We start from the raw sequence: 21,749 nt of genomic DNA, 5'->3' as shown, positions 1-21,749 counted from the left end.
ACTTGTTAAAAATGTATATTTTAATTTTCTGTATTGCTAAAGGTCCCAATTTGCCCAGGGATCTAGCTAAGCTGCCATTTTCTACCACGACAGAGTCTAATCTTTATTTAATGGATTTAGCATCTATCTTCACTAGAGTGGTCTCCAAGGGAAAGGGGAGGGGAGTATGAAGGGGCATGAAGAGATGATCAGAGCCCCCCTCTCCTTCATCCATCCGGCGCTCATGTTTGTGTTCAAAATTCAATTACCTCCTTATTGATACTTCACAGAGATATTTAAGCTGCAAACATGAAGCCCTGATTTCCCAGGGGGCCATGCCCCTCTCTATTTCACTGCTCTGCTTCCCCCAGGGTGAATTCCTGAGGCGTCCATATTAATAGGTAATCAGTCACAATTCATTTATTAAACAGCTAGCAAGGTTTATCAGCCTGCCCTGATTAGCCGGAAGAAGCCACTGAATTCCTAATTTATTTATGGAAATGTAAGTGTCTTTTTGAATTCCATTCATGAAAGACAGGGGTGCTGTGGGTCTGGCACGCTGAATTCTAACAGGCGAGCAGCAGGCAACCCAGAGACCAGGGACTTTGCAACTTCAGCCCTGGAAATGCACTGTGGTGACCCCAGCGTGATCTACAGATTCAGGGCCAGAGCCTTCTATGAGCATTCAGAAGCCAGCTCTTCAAGGAGTAGGTGTTGCCACCCCTTGCAACTAGAGAATTGCCATCCTTGATAGCTCAGGGCATGGATTAGCTGAAAAAGTTGCCTGAATAGAAGAGGTGATGCAGGGAAAGTGGGTCATAATAATAGTAGTAATAATTTCAAACAAAGAGGAATATGTTAAAGCTCCAACAAAACATGCAGAATAGTGCTAAAAACTACTGCCAGCTAATGTACACATTCACATACAAACTTCTTCAGACTGTTATTTTTTTGCTATGATAATTTCAACTGAACTCATCTTCACATGCAACAAACGCTGCCACTGCACTTTCACACCAGGACACAAACTCAGTGACACTGCTGGGTTACCAGAAAGTGACAAGGGCTAACAAAACCAGCAACAACAATGTTGTTTTGCTCTGATTTTAAACAGTGAAACATAGTACTCAGTAAAAAGCAGACCTTGAAGCAAAAAGACTTATCATGCATGCACTTAATACATCTTAAAGCAATTTGGATACAGCTTCAGGTCACATAAAGCTTATATACAGGCCTCTGACGGTTCAAGGCCATCACTGGTGAAAAAACACACTTCCTTTTTATCCCTTTCAGCTGTATAATGATCTCTGAAACTCACATTCACTTGAATTTTACCCACTATAGTTACTAACCATAAAAGAACCAGGAATGGAAGACAACAGAAAATGTTTATTTCCTTATTCTTCTGAACACAAATTTATGCCAAGTCGCTTTCACTGTATCCCCCTCTGTGTCTTTTCTGAACAGCTCAACTGGAAGTAAATGTAGGGATTGTACTTTTAAATTCTCAGACAAAGAGAATGTCCCTTGGGCAGAAGCAATAGCCAAAAAGGTATTTTTAATTCTTCTTCCCCCCACCCCCAAATTATTTAGTTCTCAAAAACTGACAGGGTTTAAACAAATGTACAGTGTTATATGGAATATAAACAGAAGGATGTTTAAACATGTTGAGAGTGTTTCTGCAGCCCTGACTCTGAGAAACTGTTATCACAGTATATTACAGGTTGGAAGGGACCTCAAGAGATTGAGTCCAACCCCCCTGCCAAAGCAGGATCACCTAGGGTAGTCTGCACAGGAATGCATCCAGGTGGGTTTTCAATGTATCCAGAGAAGGAGACTCCACAGCCTCTCTGGGCAGACTGTTCCAGTGCTCTGTCACCCTCACTGTAAAGAAGTTTCTCCTCATGTTGAGGTGAAATCTTCTATGTTCAAGCCTGAACCTGTTGTTCCTTATTATTGTGCACCACCAAAAATAGCTTGGCCCCCTCCACTTGACAGCCACCTCTCAGATATTTATAGACATTGATCAGACTCCTCTCAGTCTTCACTTCTCAAGACTGAACAGCCCCAGGTTTCCCAATCTCTCCTCATAGGGGAGGAGCTCAAGTCCCCTAATCATCCACAACGTTGTAATGATGCCTTCCTGTGGCGTATAACAGCAGTGAGTAGGGGACAAAACTAGCATACAGGATGCAATCCTTAATGACAAAGGCTTGCAATAGAAAGTTAACACGAACTCCACCTTGCAGCAGTGCCTTCAGTACTCTGACCTGATTATTAACTGACTAGGAAAGCATTCAAAAATAACAAATCAAAGAGTAAATAAATGGGAGGAAGCAGAGGCCACTCCAAAATATTACATCTTACAGAAATTATTTCAGTTCAAGCACAGTTTCTTGAAAATCCATTTGAAATAACAATCCAGTATCCTATGTAGTTGAGAACTGGCTACACCTATGTTTACCCTCTAAATTTACAAGCACAAAGCTCAACAGTTGCATACATGGCTTTAATTTGCTTGAGATCCCATTACAGAAAGACTTCACTAGTGTATTGAACCCGACACACAATTTCCACTTCAACTAAACTACTACAACCCATACCCTTACATAAAAGAAAACAAGATATGATTTCTTCTTAAATTACAGTGGTCAGACATGAAAAGATGTAGTACATGCAGTAAATACATCCAAAATACTAGGAGGAATGAGTGTTTGAATTCATCTATCGCCTGAACTCATGTGTTAAAGGTGTCTGAAGTAAAGCATGGTATGGGGAAAGGAATCCTGAAAGAAGCACCTTTTTGCTGCCAGAAAAAGTAAGAAATTAGAATAGAATAGAACAGAACAGGACCAGACAAGACCTTCAAGATCATCGTGTCCAGCCTATCAACCAATCCAACCCACCTAAACAACTACACCATGGCACCAAGCACCCCATCAAGTCTCCTGAACACCTCCAATGATGGTGACTCCACCACCTCCCCAGGCAGCCCATTCCAATAGGCAATCACTCTCTCTGTATAGAACTTCTTCCTAACATCCAGCCTAAACCTCCCCTGGTGCAGCCTGAGACTGTGTCCTCTTGTTCTGGTGCTGGCTGCCTGTTTTATGAAGACAAAGGTGGGTCAGGATATTTTTCCTACTATGAAAAGCAGCTCACAGGAAAAAGAGGAAAAATCCCCCAGAATTTACAGGAAAGATTCATCAATACTTTTCCTCCACTGTATAAGGAGGATTCCCACACTGGCACAACTGGCAGACATTACAGGATTGCCCAGCAGGCCCAAACATCTAATCGAAATGTGGCTCTCTAAAGTCAGTTTCTCCAGTCCTTATTGCTTGGGGAACTGCAAATACTACCACTGGAAATAAAACAACCTGTTCTCTTCTTGAATCTAGCCATACTTCTCTTTCCCCCCTTCAGCAGTAAATTCAAATTGGTGATTTCAAGTGAGGGCTTTGCAAAGTGCACAAGACAGGACTCACCACAGAGGTGAGTTCTTGCAGGTAAAGCAAGAAATGCTCACATGTTCTTACTGGGGAGCTCACTCAGGATCAAATTCAACATTATTTTCAATCCCATAATACAAAAAAGTGTAGCACAATCCCTAATGGATGTCCAGCCCATTCTGTCCAAATGTGTTGGAGCATATAAACTGTAATCCCCATGCAGTTATTTCTAGTCTTCATAGCTTCTGAAGCACAACCAACTGAAAGCAATGCAGTGCTGACATTCTGAAACCAAAGACAATTGCTCCAGGAGATGTGAACTGGTGTCCTTCATGTCAGCTAATGTGTCTTCCTTAGCTGTGTTTAAGAAACCAGCCTTCATACTGCAATGACTGCATGCTGTTGGTTATGTTAGTGCATACACCCAGCAAAAGGGAAAACCTACTCAATTGTCTTGCATTCTTATACCCAAATGTCACCAGCTAGCTTCCCAGGCCATCAGCTTCCCTTACACAATGCACTGCCAGCACAAACACACAAATATGGAAAAAAAAAAATCAAACCTACAAAACCAGAAGAGACTGGAAGTTGGCATTGCAATAGAGAACACAGCATTACAACCTTTACCTGCTTCATTAATTTTCAAACTAACCATCTTCAAGTCCATTTTAATGTAACCAAGTCTGGCACAGAATACCCAGTCAAACGCAGCATGATACTGCACATCCAGCAAGACAGAACTGGGATTCGTGTCCCTGCATAACACTCAAGAGAAGGATTTGGAAATTAAAATCCAAAGTATTACATAGGCATTCCTTTCTTTCTCAGTGCCACTTGATACAACTGATGTCTGCTAGTCTGTTGAAAACTACTGTTCCTACTTTCATCCTGCCTCATCTAGTCATCCACTCATCCTAACACTCCCATAACAATGTCCCTATACTTCTAAGGTTACTACAGTAACAAACTGCATGGTTACAATAAAGCCAGGGACAATAATTTCCTGCCTGTCTTGCACATATAGTCAGTGCTGATACCATCACACTCCTGGTGACTTACACAAGGAGCTTCACAAACTGCGCCCAGAAAGATGACTTCCTACACTACTTAAATGCTGTAACAACTATTTACACAGAGAGCAGAACACAGTCCTGAATAAAAATGAGACTCTCTAATTGAGAACAGAGAAAATTAGATTCTAAGTGTATTCTGTTAATGACAAGGAGGTTAGCATTTGCAAATAAAAAGAAGTGTTACGAGTTCTTTAATGACCAACAGGTTGAGAACATCGCACAGCTCGTTGGAAATGTATTTCCAACAGCAGAGAGCCCTCTAGAGCTACCACGGGAAAACAGTTCAGCAAGCCACCAGGAGAGGGGCATCAACACTACTTATTGCAACACCTGGGCTCCTCACCAATTCCCCAAACCTGATTTCACCTACTTCAGTAGAAGAGAGATTAGACTCCAGAGGGAGAAAACAAAAAGTCACGTTTTAAAACGGGAGCTAATATTGGTTGAACTGCTGCTGAACAGACAAAGCCCTAATATGTAACAATAGGTTTCACAGACACTGTGCACAGATTTAAAGAGGTACTTCTTTATAACACAGATGTTTGCAAAACATCTCCAGATATGTGGAATGCCAGATTTTACATGACAGTTTATTCTGACAGCAAGAGAACTGGCACTTCTTTCAGTTTAAACAGTATGTGACTAAATGCCTCAGCACAGCAAGCTCTCCAGATGAGAATACCCTAGCATTGTAAAAGAGTTTCTACAGAGAAAAATATATAGAAGGCTCCACTAGCTTCCACTGAAACAGTGCTCAAAACAACACAGCAGTGAAATCTGCTTAATTGGTTATTAGATGCCCCTCAACTGCTTCCAGACTTGTGCTGTAGTGACCAATCAGCAAAATATCTCCTCAAAATTAAATGATGAGCTGAAAATCTCTACTTACACAGCAGAGAGCTTCCTACTAATATCTCCTCATTTACAGTAAGAAGTTGTAAGATAAATCACGGGAAAATAACTGAACTATATCCTTTAGCTTTACTGTCATGACTTACAACTGTGAAAAGCAGTAAACACAACTTTACTACCTCCTCATTGTGACCAAAAGTTTCTGCAAGAATAAAATTTCTGAAGGAATAAACCCACCCATTTTCTCAGAACCAAAACCCATCAATACATAACATTTTGGGGCTGACAGCTGAATTACAGTACACCAGCTACAGGTTTGCTTCCACATTCAAAAAGCCTAAGTTAGCCACTGAAAGCTAGGATTTTAACTTTCTGTGTGTTAATTCATCAGGCATAATCACAGTGTGAGTTTGCAGCGTGCTCAGAGGACAACAATCTCCTGGACACTTTAAAGAATCCACAACCAACCTTCAAACATGCTTTCATGGGCAAGTATAAAGTAATGTTTTATTACCAAGATAAATTTCTAAGAGCCAGCACTTCACTGGAGAGGGGAGGTAAAGAACAAACTTGAAATGAATATCATGACAAGAGGTACTACGTTTACTCTGCTAGCAATGGCATTAAGCACTCTCTTTTGACCTCCAGCTAGAATTCAAAAAGCCACAGGAAAACCTCCTGTACAGATGGAGACAATTCAAAATGTCTCAGCACCCAGACAAAGTTGTATTAGGATGAAGACTCAAGTTTTTAATAGTGAAATAAGCAATTGAATCACACACTATCACAGGATATTTGGGGGACCTTGAGAGATAATCTAGTCCAACCTCCACTGCCAGAGCAGAGCCATCCAGAATAGGTCACACAGGAATGCATCCAGGTAGGTTTTGGATGTCTCCAGAGAAGGAGACACCACAACCTCTCTGGGCTTTCAGTTCCAGTGCTTTATCACTCTCACAGTGAAAAATTTTTCCTAATGTTAATGTGGAACCTCCTATGCTCCAGCTTGCACCTGCTGCCTCTCATCCCATCATTGGACATCACTGAGCAGAGCCTGGCTCCATCGTCCTGACACTTGCCCTTCACATATTTATAAACATGAATGAGGTCACCCCTCAGTATGTAGTAAATTCTCCATCAATATGAATTTGGTTTAGTAAGACAGGTTTTGGTTAGTTGGGTTTTGGGCTTTCTCCCCCCTTCCCCCCCCCAAAAAAAAAGCCAGGTTTTATTCAAGACACTTCAGGCAAGAAAATAATTCAAAGACACTTCCTAACTAATACAAAACCAATTGGTTTTTAATTACTTTCTAAAGCCATGCTTCTTTCCCACAGCTCAGGCTGGGTCTCATTTGTGAGCTCAGTTTCCTAGAGCGGCTTTTTAGGATGCTCTGAAAGAGCCAGAGAGAAGTCTTTAAATTCTAGTCTTCTCAGAAGACTGCCCTTAGGCCTGAAACCAGATAGCCCTACACTTACAGAACAGCAGCAAAAAAATTCTGCTTTCAACACTTAAGACCATAAAGTGGGGGAAATGAATTAGTATAATCTATTTTAACTTGTCCTCAATTTATTATGATAATTGTTATTGACTTTACAGTTGACTGAATTGAGTCATCTAAAACCAGAGATGAATCAAAAATGAGACTTGGTACCAAAAAATTGGGATCATTCCCTTCCCCTTCATGCAAATTTTTGTCCTATCATCTGACCTTGTCCATCTGTTCCATAGTCTCATGATTGATCTAGTATTAAAAACCCTAATTTCAGCCAGTCTATCCTTTTATCTCTCAGTATTATTCACTTCCAACCACCCTCAACAATTTGGACAAAAGACATGTTTTCCACCTGGCAAGCTCTCCCCTTTCCCACCTCTTTTCCAGTCTCCTTCTCTTGGTCACACAGCTTTGTGAATAAATCTGTCCTCTCCTCACAGCTTCCTCAAGTAGCAGCAATATTAATTCATTCTTCCTCTGTCCAAGCCAGCACTGAGACAGAGCAGACCTGTAATTTTCACTCTATACTCTCAGAAAGGACCAGCCTTATAAGTAGCAAACTAAGCCCCAAGGTCTCTCAGTCCAGTACAACAATATCACACCAGATCCAATTATTTCATTCATGAGCATCCCTTTAATAGGCATGCAAGTTTTGTTTAATAAAAACAAACTGTAGAGAATGGATAAAAATATGCAGAAAATCAGCAATGAAATCAGTCAAATGAAATCTGTAAGAAGAAATAAAGCAAAATTTGCAAGGAGATGAAATCTTACATTGTTAGACTAATGGATATAGCTGGGAGGGGGGAACGCAAGTCTTTATGCACTCAAAATATTAGCTCATTACTTAAAAGTCATATGACATCATCTTGTTAGATTTAACAAGGTCTTGAAGTAGTATTACATAAAAACATAGAAATTGGTATATCTTTAATAGTTAAAGCTACAGAAGCTTCATATTCCAGGGACTACACCAACTGCTGTCAGAAAAGGCGGGAACAGCTCTTCACAATGAGAGTCCACTGTCATGATACTATGATAGCACTGGTCTGAGTATGGCAATTCTCATGACCCTGTTGAAAGTTGTTTCCTGAGCTGATAAAACACTGATCTGTGCTATTACTGGCAGAAACCATTAATTTAATCCAATGAGTTTCATCTGCCAATTGCCATAGAGCAAAATCAAACCAAAACAACCAGCCAAAGAGCCACTAAGCCAAACATAACAACAAAACCATCCCTTATACACAAAAAGGCTATCCTGAAAGTCAGGAGTACAGTTCTTCAATCCAGCTATTTTTATCTCAAACCCATTGCTATATTCAACAAGGAGAAAATCATCAGGGAAAACCAAACCAAACTAAAAACAAACCACCAAAACAAACCCAAACAAACAAATCCCCACTCTATTTTATATAGATTGGTCAGCTACCTGTCCTAACCCCCCCAAAAGCTCATGGCCATAAACTCTACTCCTGTTGGGATACATGGCTATGCTATGTTTTTACAAGGTTTTTGTTCCATCATTCCTTCCATGCTATTAATACCAGTGATCCTTTTATATTCTGAAATAAAGTTATTGCTTCCTTTTACTACCAAGTATAATCTCCACACGTCAAGGACTGGTATCACAGAAGACAGGGCTTAGAAGGTATCTTCCTGTGAAATCAGTTCTACATGTCTGTGCAGACACTGAGCAGATCACACCAAGACCACAGGGGAGCACGAACACACAGCCATCCTCATTAGAAACACATCAGGGCAGTAAACGACCTGTGTAAACTCAGTCCTCAGCAGAGTCCTCAGCTTTTTTTCCCCTCCCCCCATAAAATGTGTATTTCTGCAGGAGATATATGGAAACTAGTTATGAAAGTCAAGCAATTAAAAAGCATTTCTGAGGTATTCATGGGACTGTACCAGCCACAAGTGCCTGACAGCTCTACGGTGTGCAAGCCCCTGGAGAGCCATCACACTTCAATTACTATCACTAACATTAGTCATTATCAGGCTGGCTTCAGTCCCTGGGGAAGGCAGCTTGTGATGACAATATCCAGCCTCTCCTTGTAAAACAATTCATTAGGCAAAGCAGAACAGCTGGGGCAGCCACGTGGAGGTCTGCACAGTGGCTGCCCCACCAGGACCTCCAGACCCCCCCTTTTCCTTTTGGCGAGGGGCAGCCACCAACCCCATGACAGCTGTAAATGCCTCTGGGGACACTTCAGGTTTAATCAGTACTCCCTATACTCAGGGGAAGCATTTGATTGCAAACTTAAACTATTGGCACTCAGAAGGTTACAACAATCATCAGATAAGAGGCTTTAGGGCATTTTTATCTTGTTCTAATGTTCACAAGTTAATGAGACAATGAGAGACAGATACTATCAGACTTGGTCTAGCATTATAGAGGGGATGTTCAGAGCTGCATTTACTGGAGATGTGAGAGGTAATGTGGCAAGTCCATTACTGATCTTATAGAAGACTTCATGCTCAACTGAAATCATTCAATAAAGCAACAAAATGCTAGGAGATGCATTATCACCTGATCCAAAATAGAGGAAAGGAATATAGCAATAGCACATTAATACATGCTCAGTCTATTTGCCAGATACACTGTATTTCCTTTCTCAAAGCACAAATGCTGGCAGAACGAAGAGTGAGACTGATCTTTATGTACTGAGCAACTCCACTGCTTCTGACCTAGCAGGGCTAATGTGCCACCAAATAGGTAAATAAACCCTGCTATTAGTATGGATATATCCTAATCCTATAACCTTTATGCTGCTTGCAAACAGAAACATTTTTATGTGTAATGTCTGTAAACAGCTGAGAAAGGGCTCAGTTTTCTTAGTCATCTTGCTTGAATCCCAGGCTGCAGAGCACTTAATTTTCCTTTTAGAATAGAACAGAACAGAATTTGCTTATATTGAACACAGTATCACAGTATATTAGAGGTTAGAAGGGACCTCAAGAGATCATTGAGTCCAATCCCCCTGACAAAGCAGGATCACCTAGGGTAGTCTGCACAGGAATGCATCCAGGTGGGTTTTGAAGGTATCCAGAGAAGGAGACTCCACAGCCGCTCTGGGCAGCCTGTTCCAGTGCTCTGTCACCCTCACTGTAAAGAAGTTTCTCCTCATGTTGAGGTGAAATCTTCTATGTTCAAGCTTGAACCTGTTGTTCCTTATTGTGCACCACCAAAAAGAGCTTGGCCCCCTCCACTTGACAGCCACCCCTCAGATATTTATAGACATTGATCAGACTCCTCTCAGTCTTCACTTCTCAAGACTGAACAGCCCCAGGTTTCCCAATCTCTCCTCATAGGGGAGGAGCTCAAGTCCCCTAATCATCCACAACGTTGTAATGATGCCTTCCTGTGGCGTATAGCAGCAGCGAGTAGGGGACAAAACTAGCATACAGGATGCAATCCTTAATGATAAAGGCTTGCAATAGAAAGTTAACATGAACTCCACCTTGCAGCTGGAGAAATAGGGAGGTCCAGCTACCCAAATGGTGGAAGAAAAATCTCTTTACTCCTGCCAGAAGCCAAAATTTACAAGAAAACTGTCCAGACAGAGGTGATACAGGGATGACCTTTCCAATACTTTTAAGTACAGAGCAAATGTTCTGTTAACACAGCAGAAGTTTTAATTTGATAAAGGTACAGGCAACAAACTAATTTTAAATATTACCCACAGGCCAGCTGCAAAGGTTTCAGAGTCTCTGCCTGAGCATCTCCTGAGATTTGTTTGGCATTTTTGTGTTTTTTAAACTGTAATGGAAAAATGCACATAACCTTATGCTTGATCAAACTTTTCCCCTATCCTCAATTCCTCCACTGACAGTAGTCTACAAGTTATCCTGTCAGAATGAGAGTAGCAAAAAATAGGCTTCTGACAGTATAACGCAAGAACATTTTGTTTGTAGTCATGTTTCTTCCTGTACCAAGCATGTGGCAGGTAGAAACGCTTTAATGTGACAGCCCATTCCTTTACTTTTGTGGCTAAAAGCTCTTCAGTCAGGCCTCACTGACCCCCTGCTTGTCTAGACAGATGACAGTGGTTCATTTTGGCCAAAACACACAAGAACCTCTCTGTATATTGAGGACCATTCCCTTCCTCTGCTTGAAAAAAAGGGATACTGAAGATAATGAATGGACAGGTTGGACTTGGTGATCTTTGAGGTCTCTTCCAACCTTGGTGATACTGTGTGTGACTGTAGCTCCCTATACAGAAAACCAGGCTCTCCAGTCCAAGCTGCCTATGCAGCTCTTTGGGTTAAAATATCTGGAAATCCATTCATCACCACCCAAAAGCATGTAAAGCATCCCTGAAATACAGGATTTATTAGGTTTCTTGCTCCTAATCTAGCTGCTCACATGGAGGCAGACCATGGAGTTGCACCCAAGATATCCTGCTCAAACCTCTTAAGCTGAACCAACTGTTTGGTGCTGTGCTCAGCTAAGATTTCGCAAGGCAGGTTTTTAATTAACTTCTAGAAAGGATCTTGGATGACAGAATCATCAAATCACTGGATCACAAGGGCTCAGGATGTCTCCTTCTCAAAGCAGGGCTGACTACAAGGTCAGACAATGTTGCTCAAAGCTTTACTCCATCAGGTCCAGAACATCTTTAAGAACAGAGACTACACAACCACCCTAGTGGTTGCAAGTGTTCCATACTTGACTGACCAAGGTAAACATTCTAGATGTCCTCCCAAAGCACTAATTATTGCTTTGAGTGGCATACTAAACATCCTGCAAAAGCTAATGGTGATGGATCAGATGAATGATTTCAGTCTTCAAAGCAGTTTGGGCAGTCAAGCCTCCAGATTAATCAGATCTCTTCCTCTTCTTCCTAACTAACACTGAAATAGTCCCTCCTCTTAACCATAGGAAGGTATCTAGATGAAGATTTCTAGATCAAGATTTACTCACTCAATGTAAACTCAACAACTCTTCCAGAAAGGATCGAACTACTTAGGAAAGATGTTGACTTGCTGGAACGTGTCCAGAGGAGGGCAACAAAGTTGGGGAGGGGTCTGGAACACAAGCCCTGTGATGAGAGGCTGAGGGAGATGGGGTTGCTTAGCCTGGAGAAGAGAAGCCTCAGGGGAGACCTCACTGCTGTCTACAACTACCTGAAGGGAGGTTGTAGCCAGGTGGGTGTTGGTCTCTTCTCCCAGGCAAGCAGCACTAGAACAAGAGGACACAGTCTCAAGCTGCACCAGGGGAGGTTTAGGCTGGATGTTAGGAAGAAGTTCTTCACAGAAAGCGCGATTGCCCATTGGAATGGGCTGCCCAGGGAGGTGGTGGAGTCGCCATCGCTGGAGGTGTTTAGGAAGAGACTTGATGGGGTGTTTGGTTGCATGGTTTAATTGATTAGATGGTGTTGGATGATAGGTTGGACACGATGATCTTGAAGGTCTCTTCCAACCTGGTTTATTCTATTCTATCCTATTGCAGCATTTCTTCCTACTGTCTAACAAAGGAGAATCACAGGATACATCTGGTTGGAAGACACTTCAAGGATAATCCAGTCATTTTTAGAAAAGAATACCAGGGTAGAACACAAATGTTCTGTGGTTTGGGTTTTTTGGTAGTTTTGTTTGTTTGTTGTGGGGTTTTTTTTTTACTTTTGGTATTATTTTTTCATTGTTGCTGTTTGGGTTTTGTTTTAATAAAGGGAGTAATATATCCTGGTTAAGTACCTTTCAAAAGTAACCTTTGTTTTAATAAAATCAGATTCACAAACTAGCTCTAGGGATGTAGATAAGGAAAGGAGGAGGAAGAAAGGAAATACAAGAAAACTAAAAAAAAAAAGCCACACATTGCAGTAAAGATCAGGTAAAAAAAGGCATCTCACAGTAACTCAGCTTATATTTAGAATGTTGCTATGGCATTGAGCATCACTTATTAAGACCAGCAGCAGTTTTAAGAGCAGTTATCTGCCAGCTACCGGGCCACTCAGCACAAGGTCCTTCTCCATGATTTTGGTAACTCGCTCACTAGAGCTAAACAGACACTAATGATCCAAAAACTCCCCTTTGTATTGCTAACATTAGGCTCCAGAATTAACCACCATGTAACAGCAGATGTCATCTTAGCATGTCCAACACTCCTGCAGCTATGCACATTTAAAAGCTATCCATGCAGTCACAGGGTTTACATTACGATAACCTTGCATCTGTAAAAGGTGTCTGCAGTCAGCTGCACTTGAGGGTCTCAATCCATACCTGACATAATGGAAATTCAGGGGTTTACTGTCACTTTGTTTGGATATTTAAAAGTAATTGGTGAAACTATCCAATCCCTTCTTAACTGTGATAAAACATTAATAAACCACAACCAACCAACAATTCCAACCCAAACTATAGGATCTAACAAAAGGAGATTCCCTGTACAGAAGTATCAACAACTGGCATCAAACAGAAACTCAAAGCAAGAGAAATTGCAGGGGTTTGAACTTTTGACACACTTAGGGCAGTTTCAAAGATTTCTCCCCGTTTCTCAAAGTCCAACAGCACACACCTCCTTCTGCAGCAAGCAGAGCAGCAGTGCCTGGAGACTGATGCTGTATTAGTACTCCCCACTGAAATCCACACTAGCGCTTCCCCCTCAGAGGAGAGGGAAGAAGACGAAGATGCAGAAATTTCTTGAAGCTTTGAGAAATATTTATTCTACATCACCAGGAGGCAGAGACCACCCTAAGGACCCATGCAGTATTTTTTCCATATATGACAGTTACCTAGATACAGCATTTGTTTTATGGTAAGAATGCACAATTTATGCATATGGGTGGTATCACATTTGATTTCATCAGTCGACTGTATCTCCCTGATTTTGTATTTAAGAACAGTATGAACCTGCCCTTTTTTTCCACCCCCCACTGCACACAGAGGGCAACTCAGCCACACACACACTTATTTAAAAAAAAAATAAATAAAAAAAATCCCAAACAATAGCAGCCAAGGTCCAGACTCAATTTCTATCCTCACCATCACAACCTAATCTCCTGGCAAGTTAATGCAAATCAAAGCGAACACTTCTCCGACACTGGTAGCAAAGTGTGTTCCTCTCCCAAGAGAGACCTGTAAAACAGGACAGTCACTGACAGCAGTACAATTACTGACACAGATACAGACTTTATGGACATGTTTATCTCTGCTGTAAATCCACACTCTCTCTCCACTCCGATTCATGAGTCATAAAGAAATTGCAGATAATGAAAAAGTTGGAGAAATTTACAGCGTGTCGGAAACCTCAGACAGCCAGAAGAAATTAAAGAGCTGACTGAGGATAAATCACACAGGTACAATTAAAACTTCCCATACCTTCTTCACTTCCAAACTGGGGTGCAAGCCAATGGAGATGATGAAAAGTTGAGGTCATGACTCCTCTGACTGTAATCATTTCCTAACTACCTACATGTCAAAATTAGCTAATTCACGGCTCGCCTACAAATGGCAATTTCCAGTCGGAATTCTGATGTTTTGCTCTTCCAACAGGAGCTGCCCTGGAGGAATCCTGCCTGTAAATAAGCCACCCAGTGAGTAGTATAAGGAAAGGTGATGTCCTCATCCTTCTGCAGATGCAGAGTATCTCTTGCCACAGCGCTATGCATTAAAATGGAGAAGCAGATCTACAGTGTGGGAGGAGGGTATAAAGAGAATGGGGAGAAAGGCCAAGGCTTGATATGGCAATCACAGCAGCTTGGAGACAGGGCCATATAAATACATTAACAGATGACATAACTGTTCTTTTCACCTCTCCGAAACAATCAGTCAAATAAGGACCAATAATTACTATGAATGTAAACTGAAAGCAGCCTGTTTTTCTGCTAGCAGGAAAACAAACCCAACCATTCCAACCGACTGGGTAGTCCTGGAAAACTCTGTCGTCGTCTCTTAACTCACAAATGAGCAATCCGCTGTGAGACATTTTTCAAGCCCACTAACTCTACTAAGTAAATCCTTAAGCTAACTGCATATTACAGAAATCTAGTGTCCAAAGAGCATAATTTTGCTGCCCAGCTATAAAACTCTGCCTTCAAGCTCTGAAGCACATGAAGTATACTATTCCACCTAAAGTCCTTGCCAAACGCAGTACTAAATAACAAAATGAGGGAGAAATATGCTTTGAGGCAAAACTGAAACGTGATGAAGATTCATTCAGCAAGGCAAGGAGTGTGGAAACTAACCAAGGAAAAAAACAAAACACCAAGCCAAACCCAAAAACAATTGCTACAAAACAAATTCCAAGCAGAGCAGGAATAATCCAGGTACACACACCTCAAACTTCCTCCTCCTATCCAGGACCAATCTCCTTGCAAGACTAAACAAACTGTGTATTTAAAGTTTAAGGACCTAATGAGCACTGAACTTGGCACACAGAGTTCTCTTCTGAGTCCAACAGGTTTATAATAATGTAGGTGACACCAAAACATTTTCTTTTCCTTCAGATTTATACAGACACTCTAGTGCTAGAAACATACATCTGGAAGTGCACATTTGTAACAAAGCAAAAGTGAGCATCTTCCTTACTCTTTTGTCAGCAGTCAAGATACTAAGAACATTATCTTTCTAATAACTGGCACTGAGACTCCTGCTGTGGGTCCAGATTTGGATCCACAGCATGTGATCATCTTTCACTTCATTTCCTTTGTCCTTTTCTAAAAGTCAGTTCTCTTCTCTAGCTCCACCACAACACTTTAGGTAGTCTATTTCTCCAAGGAAATAATAACAAGAGAGTTAATTTTCAGGAAGGAGTCTCCTCTTCTGCATAGAATCCAAACCTTCATTTTGGCCAGCAAGAAACCACAAGAAGTCAGTTCACTTTTCAAGGAATAGTGTGGCCAGCAGGAGCAGGGAGGTCATTCTGCCCCTGTATTCAGCACTGGTTAGGCCACACCTTGAGTACTGGGCCCAGCTCAGGAAAGATGTTCAGTTGCTGGAACATGTCCAGAGAAGGGCAACAAAGCTGGGGAGGGGTTTGGAGCACAAGTCCTACAAGGAGAGGCTGAGGGAGGTGGGGTTGATTAGCCTGGAGAAAAGGAGGCTCAGGGAAGACCTTATTGCTCACCATAACTACCTGAAGGGAAGTTGTAGCCGTGTGGGGGTTGGTCTCTTCTCCCAGGCAACCAGCACCAGAACAAGAGGACACAGTCTCAAGCTGCACCAGGGGAAGTTTAGGCTGGATGTTAGGAAGTTCTTCCCAGAAAGAGTGATTGGCCATTGGAATGGGTTGACCAGGGAGGTGGTGGAGTCACCAACACTGGAGGTGTTTAGGGGCATTTAGTGCCATGGTTTAGTTGATTAGATAGTGCTGGATGATAGGTTGGACTCTATGATCTCGATGGTCTTTTCCAAGCTGGCTAATTCTATTCTATTCATACAGAGAGGATATGGAGCTTTTATTAAAATAAAGCAATGAGAAATTTCAGAAGGCACCATGAGACAGACACCCTACTGAGACACCAAGTATTAAAACATTCTTTACTTACACACACCTGTTATGTTGATTTCCTACAAACAAAGATTTGAAACATTTTCTTACAAACAAAGGTACATGCAGACCAGAAAAGGCACCTAGGCAACTAGAAAAAGACACTAAGCAACTGGACTGCAGGAAGTGGGGTCACATTCACAAATGTAAAGTAAGGCTTGTGAGCTTCAAAAGCCTCTGTGTTGATTAACTTACAACTAAAGAAAAAGTGGCTATAGTCAGGGAATATTTTTATCTGATCAATAACATCACTTATATAAGTCTTTTTGGGTATGAAGGCCAGTTATTTTGTGTGAGGTCTAAAGAAAGCATGTTGATGCTACACCTAGACACTCCTACAACAGACAGTCCATTACAGCAAAACAAAGAGATGTTTCACTAAGAGCATGCATTGTCCTTCCTCCCTTCCTTCCTTAATTTGATTCTAATTCAACAACTTCTACAAAGTTGAGTAATTCATGCTCTGATTTTTAGTTCATAGAATCAGTCAGGGTTGGAAGGCACCACAAGGATCATCTAGTTCCAACCCCCCTGACATGGGCAGGGACACCCCACACTAGGTCAGGCTGGCCAGAGCCACATCCAGCCTGGTCTTAAACACCCCCAGCAATGGCGCCCCAACCACCTCCCTGGACAATCCATTCCAGGGCTTCACCACTCTCATGGTGAAGAACTTCCTCCTCACATCCAGCCTGAATCTCCCCACCTCCAGCTTCATTCCATTCCCCCTAGTCCTATCACTATGTGAGATCCTGAGAAGTCCCTCCCCAGCCTTCCTGTAGGCCCCCTTCAGATACTGGAAGGCCACAATGAGGTCACCTGGGAGCCTTCTCTTCTGCAGACTGAACAGCCCCAACTCCTTCAGTCTGTCCTCATAGGAGAGGTGCTCCAGCCCTCTGATCATCCTCGTGGCCCTTCTCTGGACACATTCCAGCACCTCCAGATGCCTCTTGTAATAGGGGCTCCAGAACTGGAGGCAGTACTCCAGGTGGGGTCTCACCAGAGCTGAGTAGAGGGGGAGGATCACCTCCCTCGACCTGCTGGCCACACTTCTCCTGATGCAGCCCAGGATCTGATTGGCTTTGCGGGCTGCAAGTGCACACTGAGAACTCATGTTGAGCTTCTCATCCACCAGCACCCCCAAGTCTCTCCTCAGGGCTGCTTTCCAGCCAGTCACTGCCCAGCCTGGATTTGTGCCTGGGATTGCCTCGACCCAGATGCAGGACCCTGCACTTGCTCTTATTGAACCTCATGAGTTTAACAGGCAAGACCAGTCCACCAAAGACTGAGTCTTTGATTTACACATCCTACCTAGGATCAGCATCAAAAAAGTTAAAAAAAAAATAAAATAAAGAAGCAAAAATAAACAGACACCACCCCCCCCAAAAAAAAAAAACCCAACTCCCAAACCAACCCCTCCCCAAAACCCCAAATCAAACCCCAACAAGTGAATGAGTGAATTAACATTCAACCAGGTAGGGAGAAGAAGAGCTGTCCTAGCTTTGAAATCATCTGTGTCAAAAGCAGCCTGCAAGGATCACAGGAAGAACTAACTATGTATGTTTCAAAATATGCTACAGTTGAGTCCTGATGAAGAAAAAAACCAGAACTGCTCTACTCCTCCAAACCCACAAAACAGCTGAACTTGCAGGCAAGAGATCACAACAGACAGCCTTTACCTGAGAGAAATGAAAACCAAAGACTACTAATCCAAGAGTAGCAATTTGCAAGTAGCCTAGAGATCAGGACTCCTTTATAATTCTCCAGAAATTTCAGAGGTTACTGAGGCTGCAGAGGACTACAATTCACAACCAAGGACAGCTTAACTTAGGAGCAAGGTAGTTGTTCCTCATTCATGTGTCCATTAATCTCTTGCTGTCTGTGGAACGGTCTCTCCATTTTGAAGATACCTCAGTGATTTCTAGCAGTGGGTGCTTAAATACCCTATAGTCTAGCCTCTTACCAAAACAAAGAGATTAACAGGAAAAACCCCACTGTCAAATAAAAGGTTCAACCACCACCCTGACAATGCCAACGGCAAACACCTACAGCAGAGCGTAAGAGCAGAGAAGCACACAGCTGTAGTAACAGCCTACTAATCCCTCCCAGCCTTCCACATCTCCAAGACTTCCAAGCCATGGGTGACTTCCCTGTAGTCAGGCACACTTTGATGGATTTATTGTCTAATAATTTGTTCCATTTATTGAGCAAGATAAACTCCATGCCCACAACCTCCAGCGACGATGAGTTCTGACTTTAACGCACAGTGGAAGTACCTCCTCATGCCTGTTCTGACACGCTGTTTTATTCTCTCTGGCTCCTGTGCTATGAGAAACAGTGAAGAGTCATTCTTTCTTCACACATTCTCTGCATTAATCAGTTCTACAAATCTATTTTTTCCCCACAGAGTGTACCAGTTGTCTCTCTCCAGACTAAAACTCTTAGTCATTTACTCATTCTTCATATTAAAAACTATCACTGACTGACTAAACCCTGGCTGACTTTCCCTTCATCAGAGCATGGTGATACAAGATGTCCAACTTTTTGCTGTTTACCCAACCTTTTGCTGTTTACCTGACACCTCCCAGGTTATCCAGGTCTTAATTCTTTGGTCTTTGATAGCTAGCATCACACACAGTCCTTCCACAGTACCCTTAGTATTTAATTTGCTTGAGCACATACAGGAAACAAATCAGCATTATAAAGAAAACAGAAGTAAAGTTGCTAGAGTTCAGTGGAAGACAAAGCACACAAAAATCACAAGGGACTATAAATAGGGAGAGTTTGTAAGCATGTCTGGTAGCTGCCTCCTTGCACTTTCAAGAGTGTGAAGATTTGACACTGGGTAACTCTTACATTCCCCATTTTACAGCAGGAAAATCACCAAAGAGCTTCAACTCCAAATGAAATATTTAACCTAATGTAAGAGAGCAGAGTAGTGGAAAAAAAATCACTGAGAGGTAAATTAGAAATGGTATTCACATCTGTGAGGTCAGTCATCCTACATTTCCTAATATTTAAGGCAGACACTGCACAAAAGCACCTTCACAACCACATTAGGGTTTAAGAAGAATAGGAAGTCTTGTTCTAGCAACATCACCAAAGCTATACTGTGGTAACTTAGAAGCCAGATCATCTCTCTGGAATCAGAGATTCCATAAACAAGGATGCAATATCAGATTATCTATTTAATATATACAGAAGATACATAGAAAATTTTACACACAGATGGAGTTTAGGACTGCTGAGCCAGCAGAGCAGGTGTTACCTGAAAAATATCAGAAATACACAGAGAAAGGCCTTCAGAAGGTCTCCTGGATAACCACACTCCTTCAGTGACACCATCCTCTTTGTGCTTCCCCACTCTACATGTTACTTTTACAGATAGGTTTGTTTCAAAGCCTGGAAAACCCAGGGGTTTTATTTGACTTTTTAAATCTAAAAGAAAACTGTAGGGTTTTCTATGTATGTAACTCTCAGGCACATCTTTCTCTCTATATATATTCAAAAGGAAGACAGGGCAGATCCTTAAAAATAACAGCAATGAAGGATAACAAAATTCTCTTAACACCAGGTGAAGTGTGCTTACTAGCAATAAATGCACTTCCCACAGCTGCTAACTCGTGAAATCAAGACTAAAAATCTTTTAAAGTCAACTTTGACTCAGTTGCTCTGAAAGCTGCAAGAGGTCATACAGCAGAGGAACAAAGCTAGGTGCCTAAATCTGCAGTTATTTACACAAACTGTTTCAAAACTTGCTCTTTGTGGGCCACAATCACCGAGTCAAGATCTGTGACTGGGTTCCCAAATAAGAACCACCTCCTGCTTCCCACATCAGCTGGGGTCTCTTCATTCTGCAGTGCTCAGCACCCTGTGCTCCAAGCAAAACTGAAGTGATGGAGTAGGATAAAAAGCTCATAACGAGGTACCCATGCCTATATGTTTTTTAACCCCCAGGCTTCTGCTAACAGCAGCAGTGAGTCTCACTGACTGGCTGCAGTTCACATTCAGCAGTGATACTATGCCTCCAAAGTCACCCTAACTGTGTGAACAAATAAAAGCAGGTGTGTTCATTGAGCCCTGTCCATCCTCCCACCCTTACAATACCCACATTATCAGGGACAAAAAAAATCCACAAACCAGGAATCTTTTAGAACTAAAAATGTTTTAAGTGTCTTCTAACCAAGAAAATAGCTTTGACATGAACAGAAATAGAAGCTCTAATGAGAGAGCTGAAGCAAAAAGAGAAAAGCAGCAACAGGTAAGAGGACTGAGCAGAATTTTGCATAGAACAAAAAGAAGGTAAAGCAACACAAGCTTGAACCTCAGAAGAGATGTTGAAAAATTATTCCATTTTTTAAGATTTTATTATTCTTGATACCAGGTACTGAGCCTGGAAGCTCCTGGAGAGCTTCAGAACTGCTTTGTAGCAAAGGGAAAAAATAAATACACAAACCAGACACCTAAGGACAGCCTTATCCTTTAAGAGGAGAGTAAAATTAAAAGAAATAAATCATTGGTTCATTCAAGGAGGTCTATCCTCTGAAGGGAAGAATATTCTGCAAGGAAGAGACACCAGTGAGCAACAGCCTACGTACTAGGATGCGAGCTGAAGAAGATTCCCCAAGATCACTCTGGAGACCCTTCCTGATGCATAACAAAAATCTTCAGTTTAAGTCATCAGCAAATTAAATGGTGCAAGTAAAAAATTCTGATTTATGGAAGAGAGCCCATCTTCCATTGGCAGTTTAACAGCCTGCATCTTAGTGAAAGGGAGATGAAAGCACAGGAGACCATGCAGCCACCAGTCAGAAATACATAGTTTTTAAAAAGCAAGGTATTCACTTATCCATTTGGTTGAAAAAGAAACCAAACCAAACCAAACCAAAACTTAGGACAAAGTTGCAAAATACCTGCCAAGCAGAAGTCTTTAAGCTACAATGGTAAAACAACACCAAAAAAGAAGCAATTTATCTTGTCTCAGCCTAAATGTATTAGGTACTACTGAAGCTAGAGGAACCGGATACGTGGCTGGACAGATCACCTAATCCAGAAAGACCTCAAAGATCATCAAGTCCAACTTGTCACCACAGACCTCAAGACTACTAGACCATGGCACCAAGTGCCATGTCCAATCCTCTCTTGAACACCTCCAGGGACTGTGACTCCACCACCTCCCTGGGCAGCCCATTCCAATGGCTAACAACTTGTTCTGTCCTCTTGTTCTGGTGCTGGTTGCCTGGGAGAAGAGACCAACCCCCTCCTGGCTACAACCTCCCTTCAGGTAGTTGTAGAGAGCAATAAGGTCTCCCCTGAGCCTCCTCTTCTCCAGGCTAAACAACCCCAGCTCCTTCAGCCTCTCCTCGTAGTGCTTGTGCTCAAGGCCTCTCCCCAGCTTTGTT

At 42.0% G+C, this 21,749-nt stretch overlaps 1 protein-coding gene across 4 annotated transcripts in view; it reads right to left on the bottom strand.

Moving 5' to 3' along the window:
- LIN52 (lin-52 DREAM MuvB core complex component) overlaps window positions 1–21,749 on the bottom strand; it is a 53,975-nt gene that overhangs the window by 26,964 nt on the left and 5,262 nt on the right. The window contains exon 6 of one of the 4 annotated variants that reach the window (XM_068165601.1): window positions 13,502–13,934. The exons of 2 other annotated variants lie outside the window; for them this stretch is intronic. In XM_068165601.1, coding sequence (XP_068021702.1) covers window positions 13,867–13,934 — 68 coding nt within the window. In that variant the 3' untranslated portion in view covers window positions 13,502–13,866. Of the gene's footprint in view, window positions 1–13,501; window positions 13,935–18,524; window positions 18,673–21,749 lie in introns of those variants that run through there. One more of the 4 variants, XM_068165599.1, reaches the window with a different exon arrangement.

This window comes from Melanerpes formicivorus, unplaced genomic scaffold, assembly GCF_026170545.1.
Source record: "Melanerpes formicivorus ecotype bairdi unplaced genomic scaffold, bMelFor1.0.p_v2 SCAF_90, whole genome shotgun sequence".
NCBI classification, from domain to species: domain Eukaryota; kingdom Metazoa; phylum Chordata; class Aves; order Piciformes; family Picidae; genus Melanerpes; species Melanerpes formicivorus.
Note: the sequence above shows the minus strand (reverse complement) of the source record. Positions and strands in the feature narration are given on the sequence as shown.